This window comes from Zeus faber, assembly GCF_960531495.2.
Source record: "Zeus faber genome assembly, chromosome: 19".
Lineage (NCBI taxonomy): Eukaryota > Metazoa > Chordata > Actinopteri > Zeiformes > Zeidae > Zeus > Zeus faber.
The window spans coordinates 8,181,809-8,189,499 of record NC_137206.1 but is presented as its reverse complement, the minus strand read 5'-3'; the positions used below and the strand labels follow the sequence as shown (position 1 = coordinate 8,189,499).

At 48.5% G+C, this 7,691-nt stretch overlaps 1 protein-coding gene across 1 annotated transcript in view; it reads right to left on the bottom strand.

Annotated features, from left to right (window-relative positions):
• Positions 1–2,338, bottom strand: part of ntng1a (netrin g1a) — a gene marked incomplete at both ends in the record, with an annotated part of 99,662 nt that extends 97,324 nt beyond the window's left edge. Inside the window, one exon of the mRNA XM_080020089.1 lies at positions 2,090–2,338. Within this exon, the coding sequence (XP_079876215.1) occupies positions 2,090–2,338 (249 nt within the window). The remainder of the gene's footprint in view (positions 1–2,089) is intronic.
• Between the last annotated feature and the right edge of the window lie 5,353 nt (positions 2,339–7,691).

Genomic DNA, 7,691 nt, shown 5'->3' with positions numbered 1-7,691 from the left:
CAAAGCGACTTACAATTATTCAAACACCGACGGACGCAGCCATCATGAGCAATTAGGGGTTAAGTGTCTTGCTCAAGGACACTACAGCATGCTAGCAGGAGGAGCCTGGGATCAAACCAGCAACCTTTAGATTACTAGACCATCAGCTCTACCTAATAATAATAATAAAATATATATATACAGTATCTACAGTTAATTTATCTACAGTTTAAATATCGATACAGTATATATATATATATATAAACTGTATATACAGTATATATAAATAAATATATATATAGTTTCTCTCCCCAATAATACAAATAAAATATTTTACGGTTGAAAAAACCGAAGACCCCCTGGAAAAAAACATTGACTGATAATCACCATCAATATGGAAAACTGTATGTCACAAACTGTACAAAGAATTGATATTTGATATCTACCGATGAATTTCAAAATTCAAGAGAGTTGAGATTTGTTTGTTTCAAGAATGAAATCTGGACAAAACTCTTAAAAAACCTCCCTCTAACATTTCAGGCCATTAAATTACTGTATATGTGTATAAAAATATCTTCTATATTTCACTTCTGCAACTCTGTTGCTCTTACGTAATTTATATGTCAGTGTGGTGTGGGGATGGTGTTGTTTGAGCAGCCACACCTGGCCTGGATCTAGGTGATTGGGATCAGAGTGGCTGCATACCTGTTGCTTGTTGGTTGGTCAACAGGTTAAAACCTCCATCCCCACACTCACTCAGCAGAGGAGCCCTGTCATGATATGTTCTATCTGCTCCTGGGCTAATTCACCATAAAGCCCACTCTCTACAATTGACTGGTTTACACCCCCAGTCTTCTGTGTCTCTGTGCCAGAGGGCCCTGAAAATGTCACTTCGTGGCGTGTGGTGGCGAAACTGCCACAGTCACCGATGCAAATAGCGAGGGATCCAATAAGACACTAAATAGAAAATACATTCTACAAAATATTAGATCCCTGTTTATTGTTATGGGTCAACCTTCCCTGAAGCTTGATGGGGTGGTTATCATGAGGACAAATAATTATTGGATATGTACACATGGATGGATATGCAGGGCGGGGATACAAGGGTTTTACTCATGCTGTGATTGAATAATCTAAGATATTCATATGTTTCTTGGTGGTCGAGCCTTAATAAATAACTTGGATTGATTAAGGAATGCATTCATTCATTTTTTGGCAATCGAAACATCCAATAAATTTGGTTCTGTCGTAGCCTCAACAACTGCCATGCTCATCTGGAGTGGGATGAGGGTGCTTTCTTTGTCCACAGGGAGAAGGCAACGCAACAAAGGCGACAGTCTCTCAAGAAAGACAATGGCAACCGGCCAATAGTCCGCGCAGACACCGTCTGGACCCCACAGACCCCACTGTGTAACAACCTCCGCTGTTGCCCAATAGTCAAACGGAGACAGCGGCAAACTTTGCCTCGTGCAGCCTCTGTGCCACGCACAACAACTCAACTGATGAGGAACTTCTTCTGAAACAATCCACTTGCTTGCACTTTAAAACAATTAATTCAATGAAAACCACAATGCTTCTGTTAAGAGTAGTACAGGTAGAAGAGTTTGTGATTGTGCTGAAATATTCAACGTGCCTCACACTTTAAACCACAAGCCCTGTGTTATAAAGGAGCAATCAGTAACATGGACGATTACAGTTAAATAGCCACCGCTAAATGAAGCTATGCAAACGACGACAACATTGCCAAACGTGGCGCTCCTCCCGCAGAGGGGTCTTACAACGCCGGTTGTTTGAAGGTTGAATGTTCTTCCACCCTTGCAGAAACTAAAATTAAACCAGTTTGGAGACATAAGCGGTGTAGTTCATGAGGCGGGGATTGAGAGGTCTACGGATGAGGGTCATTTCCTCAACAGTCATTGAGGTAACAGTGAACGACTGAAATTGATCAACAACATTTGCAAATCCGCAGCGCTGAATCACGGTCAATGTTTTATCTTACAGACGATATTTCACAGGACTTCAATGTCAGCGATAGCGTTTACTGTATGCACAAATACAGTGCAGCGGGGCGGTAATGCAGGTGTACGGTACATGTGGCGCAGCGACTCACCAGGGCGCAGTAGGTTTCCGGGGGGTCTCCGCAGGTGATGTTGGGCGGGTCCAGGGTGACCTTCAGGAATTTGGTCATGTCCGCCGCCTCGGGCTGGCAGGCCATGTAGTCCCAGGTCAGGCCCTCATCCGTGTACACCTGGGACTTGCAGACGTCGTAGTGGCCCCAGGCGGCCGGGTAGTGCTGCATGGCTGCCTGGCAGGCGGCGCTCCACAGCGCCTGCAGCGCCAGCGCCAGGTGGAGATGCATGCCGGGGTCCGGGGGAGGGGGAGGGTCCGGGTGGGTGGGGGCTGGCGGGGATGGCAGGGGCGGGGGAGGGAGTTCCCTCCCTCTGCGTTTTCGTTTTTTCGCCTCCCCCTCTCTTGCTGTCTCCCTCCTGCCCAGGAAGGGGTGAAAACGGATCCTCGTTCCTCGTTCCTCTGGCTCGTCGTCCCTCTCCCGGTCCGCCCCTTCTGTACAAAGCCAAAGTGAAGAAGGAAGTCTATCGAATAATCCAGAGGCCTTTCCCCAGCGGCATGCTCGGCTACTTCCTGCTGACTGACAGGTGGCCGACGCCTTATTTTCCCCGACTCCTGTTTCTTCTCTTAATCTGGTCCCTCCGGTTTCGGGGTGGGGTCGTTCTTTTTGTCTTTTAACGCGTAGATGACAAGTTTCGGCCGGGTCACCGAGCCCCACTGCGAAGATAAGCAGAGAGGATTGTGGGAGGGAGGAAGAGGAGGAAGAGGAGGAGGAGGAGGAGGAGGAGGAGGAGGAAGCCGGGGCGGGGGGATGGGGTTAGGCGAGAGGGCGCCTTCTGCTCGGAGGAGAGATGGCCATCTGACACCGCTGATAGCAAGATGAGTGACAAGCCTCCTCACCTCGGCGGGCTGTCAGTCATGGCTCGCCCCGTCTCGGCACTGGGGGAGAGAGAGAGAGAGAGAAAAGGGGGGTGGGAGGACAGAAGCGGGGTGAATATACCACCGCGGGGAGAACAGGATTTGACAGGGAGAAAACATTAGCCGGAGTGGAAGCATGTGAAAAGGTGTGAGAATATGTGTGTGTGAGAATATGTGTGAGAATATGTGTCAGCTGGGGGCAGATTGGCGAGCGGTACACATCAAAGCAGAGCGACCTGAGTAACCGGAGCCATTGAGGCAAATTGGATCCCGGCGCATTCAAACCCCATCCCTTGCCTCCCTCGGATGCGTCAAATCTGCAGCGCGTTTCCCACACCCAATAGGCCGCCGCATCCCGCCCCGCCCCGCCTCTCGCACACACACACACACACACACGAAGGAAAACACACTTAGGCTAAAATACCTCCTGCCTCAAAGCCTTTTTTTTTTTTTAAACCATTAGTTAAAATTCTGGAAAAGTTTAACTATGAAATGGCTCAAGGATAAAAAAAATCAATTCAACAGCTTAAGGCACTTTAGTGTTATCTCGTACTGTATTTCCACCTGTCTTCTTTATTTCACCACAGTCTTCAGATTATTTCATTTGATTTGATTTGATTTCTGTTTTTGTTCCTTTGGTTGTTTTTTTTGCCTTTTTGTTACGCAGAGAGCTTTTTTTTTTTGTTAAATTAAATTAGCAAATGGAGTCAAATACATAAATCTGCAATAAAAACAAACATTTTTTTATTTGCTTGGAAAAAAGATCGCTCTGATCCGAGCTGCACAGCTGCTCCAGCTTGCCTGGGACCACTGTGCTCAGCGTAATGGTATGGTCCACTTTAGGGGTGCCTGAAATGGTATTACCATATTCTTCCAAGCATGAATATGGGAAATGTATTGTTATGTTTAAGATGAGAGGTAAGAAGGATCCATAAATGTTTCGACACCCCCAACGTGTTGTTTTTACCTCTTTTGGGGGGGGGGTTGTCAGAGTCATCATTTGTGGGGGTCAGACCCCGCCCCCATTCCCTGCCGTAATTTGTGCAATGTATGTAATAGGTAGAAGCAATGCAACACAGTACAAACATATCCCACTGACCAATTTCAACAATTACAGCTGTAGCTCACATTTCAATTATATCAAAAGTAATTCATGGCACACTACTATAAAAACATATTTTAAATACTTTTCAACTGCATAAACTGCAAGACCTTGTTTAACTGAAACCTGATCATTTTTAACTCTTTGGATTTCTGATGAAACCTGCTTTTTGTACCTGATTCCCTCGTGCCTCTGTTTACAACGTTAACACTTTCACTTTGGGTTTTTTTTCAGTCACATCTGAAAGTAAGATGAGATGTTTCTCTGAGCTACCCATCCGGGGTTTTATTTTTTTATTTTTTTTTCCATCAGCCTTTAAGTAGATCACACTTCTTCTCCCTTGTCATATTTTACGAAACTAATGCGCGAACCGACTTATTGTGACACTAAACCAGAACGCCGGAGTCTTTGCCAAGAAAGTCCGGATTATTAGACGTTGAGGCAGGGAGCATTGTAGAGTGTTCCGGTGGGGGCTCAGACTTCGACAGAAAATACATTAAGATATTATTAACACGTCATTTAAGCCAATTTCCCTCAACGGTGCAGTTGCTCTGGAGAATGACACTGTAATAGAGCGACATTAATAGAGCAATCGCTTTGCATCAACAGTATGAGGGAAAAAAAAAAAAAGCTCTATTTTCATCCAATTAAGATGGTGATGCTTTACATTGCCTGCACCAAGGTCACAATCCAACCGCTCTCCTGGAGCTGCATTGCTGCGAACATCCGCCTCAACCCCTTCGCGTTGAGTAGACGGAGGATTGATCTCCCTCCCGGTCTCGAACCGTTCTCGTGTCCTCGACTTGTCGAGCCCTTGCGTGTTGTGCTTTGAGGTCATCGTTGTTTTTGAGAAGCGGGGCAAACCCAGAGAGACAAAACAGACAAACCTGGATTCCCGCCGCGCCCCATTGATGTGAACAGAACCACACGACGAGCCTGACATGGCTTTGTGAAATGAAGGTTACTTCCTGGTTTCCTACGCATACAAGACATTACATATATTTGTAATTGACGATAAACTTCCAGATGACACGCCGATATTCCAAACAAGATAAACGGACTCTTCCAACACCTTCTTCGTCTCACCTTCCACTGTTTTGCTTACGGAGGACGGAGGTTCCTTGGAGGGATTTTGTAAAGCTTGTTTTGTTTTGAGCAGTGCCAGGCGACGGAGGGACGCCGGCACGGCCGAAGCGGCCGCGAGCAACGGCCGAGAAACGCTCGTAACTTCCAAGCTATGCTGCCGTGACAGGACGGCGGGAACAAAGAGAGTCGCTTCTCTGCGAGGGGGAGCGACTCGGGCGGGTCGTCCGACTCCGATCCCGAAATTCTCAGATTAAATGACCAGTGGACGATGGGCAAGAGTTTGACAAAGCAACCTTTGTGTCGCAACTACTACGAGAGGGCCGACCAAAACGAAGCGGTTCTGATCGCGTCAGACGCGGGCACTGGATGGCTGATGGTCAGATTTCATTATGACGGACGACTCTTAGATTTTCTTAAAAAAATAAAAAAAAATTATATTATTCTATTCACTGACTGCATTACATTTTAGGAATCAGTTAGTTTCAGTTAGTTGCTAGGTAGGAATCAGGTTAGCAATTTCGTCGGTTGAGTAACTATTGTGCATAATCTCTGGGTGCGTTGCAAAGACATTTCACTGCATATATGTATGAACCTACGTATATGTATGTGACGAAGGAACCTCTTGAATCTTGAATCTTTATTTGTTTTGCATCGTTCGGGTTCAGCGTCTGGGCGATTTGCACAGCAAACGCGGGCGTTTTTGATGAGTTATAAAATATAGGCGTGATGGGCATGAAGGAGCGAGTGATGAGCGCTGGATAGAAGAGCGGCGGCCAACAGATGGATGCAGGGGAGGCGGCGGGAGCGAAGCGGAGCGGGCAGGGAAGGAGCACTTTGGCTGCTTAAACACGCCGAAGCCACGGGGGCGTGGAAGCCAGCAGTCGGACAGAACTCGCGCCGCGACCTAGGCATCGGTGATGGCGGTTGTAAAGAAAGCAACGGACGAGAATCTCTCCGTCACGAAACCGAACAAAACGGGCGAACACCCCCAAAACGCCCGACGCGTTCAATAATTCATCTTTCGCAGCGATCGCTGTCGAGTCGTGCGTCCTGTTGCAAACTTGCAGTATCATGCACTGCTTCGCTAAATGTTGAAAATGCCACCTGCCCGGAACCGTCGCAAGTGTTTTTGCATTTAATAATGCATACATCCCGCTCCTCCTGCGAGCTCGCTCTGGGAGTCCCTCCCTTCCCCGACGCTTCCCGGGGTTCAGGAATCTGGCGTAAAGCAGCCGGCCCCTTGTTCCTGGTCCAGTCGGTCAACCTCCGCTGTGGGAGGGCGTGCCACTGGCGGGACGGCGTGGGATGCTGAGGCGGCAGAACAGCCAACTCAACAGCGGAGACGTCCATGGGACACGACGTGCCAGTGCGGCCATGTGCATTTTCAGGGTATGATGAAAGACAGCAGAGGAAATAAGACCGATTCATCTGCAAAAAATCAACTACGACAATATGTCCAGGGTGGAACGTCTGATAATCAACCACTAGTTACAGCTAGTACTGGGTTATGGTTGTTAATGAACAGTGTATGAAACCCATCGCGATGCGATGCAAGGGTGCGGGATTTAGCCGACACCAACGGGGGACTAGTGTCCATTGGAGGCTAGGTACGGGCAAGGGTCACGAGTCCTCTCGCCCGGCCTGTGACCCAACGCAGGGGGGCTGAGGGGGTACTGTCACTTGCCCAAGGTGGACCCCCCCAGACCAGTGGAGGGAAGGAGTCGTCTTACTTCTAGTTCGGCTCCTGCTCAACCAGCCACTGCCAGGGAAGCTTGATAAACGCTTTTCCAAAGAAAGTCAGAGGAGAAAGTTATCTGAACACAGGGGAACCGCAGGACCCCAGAAAGCGCTGGGTGTGCATCCAGTGCGCCAGTGTATCGGAAAAGGGCGCGATCCACCGACGGGACCATCATGCTTAATCACCTCCGAGAAGCCCTGAGATGTTTGACGCATTATCATTATGATATTATGACAGTTTAAATATCAAAACTGGCTTAGAGTGGCAAATACGTTTCACGAGAAATTAGACGAGGAATTTGTTTTCTATTGAAAACTGGTGTAAAAAAATTGACGAAACCTAACCCAACGACCAAAAACATGCGTTTTTGGTTCAGAGGTTGAGAACAACGTTTCATCCCAAAAACACTGCGTCACTGTGTACACCCCCCCGCCCACCCGCTTCCCCTCTCCATAAAGGAAGCGAGACGGATGGCCGGGCAGCGCGGGGCTGGCTGAGCAGAGCAGATAGAGATGTAGAAACATTTCCTGCCTCCGAAACAGGGCGGGGGGGGGGGGCAGCGAGGTGTTTGGGTGGGTGGGGGTGATGGATGGGAGTCGGAGGCAACGGCGGAGACGGGGAGAGAGCGAGGGAGACAGAGAGAGAGAGAGAGAGAGTGAGAGCACGGGCGGGAGGCATTTCGGCGCTCGCCCTAATCAGTCAGCCGAGTCGACGTCGGTCTGCTGACCCGCGCGCACCCTTGGGTCCTCAGCAATCAATTAGGCCCCCGCGTAGCCGCCGGCGGGAGTGGGCACGGGTCTC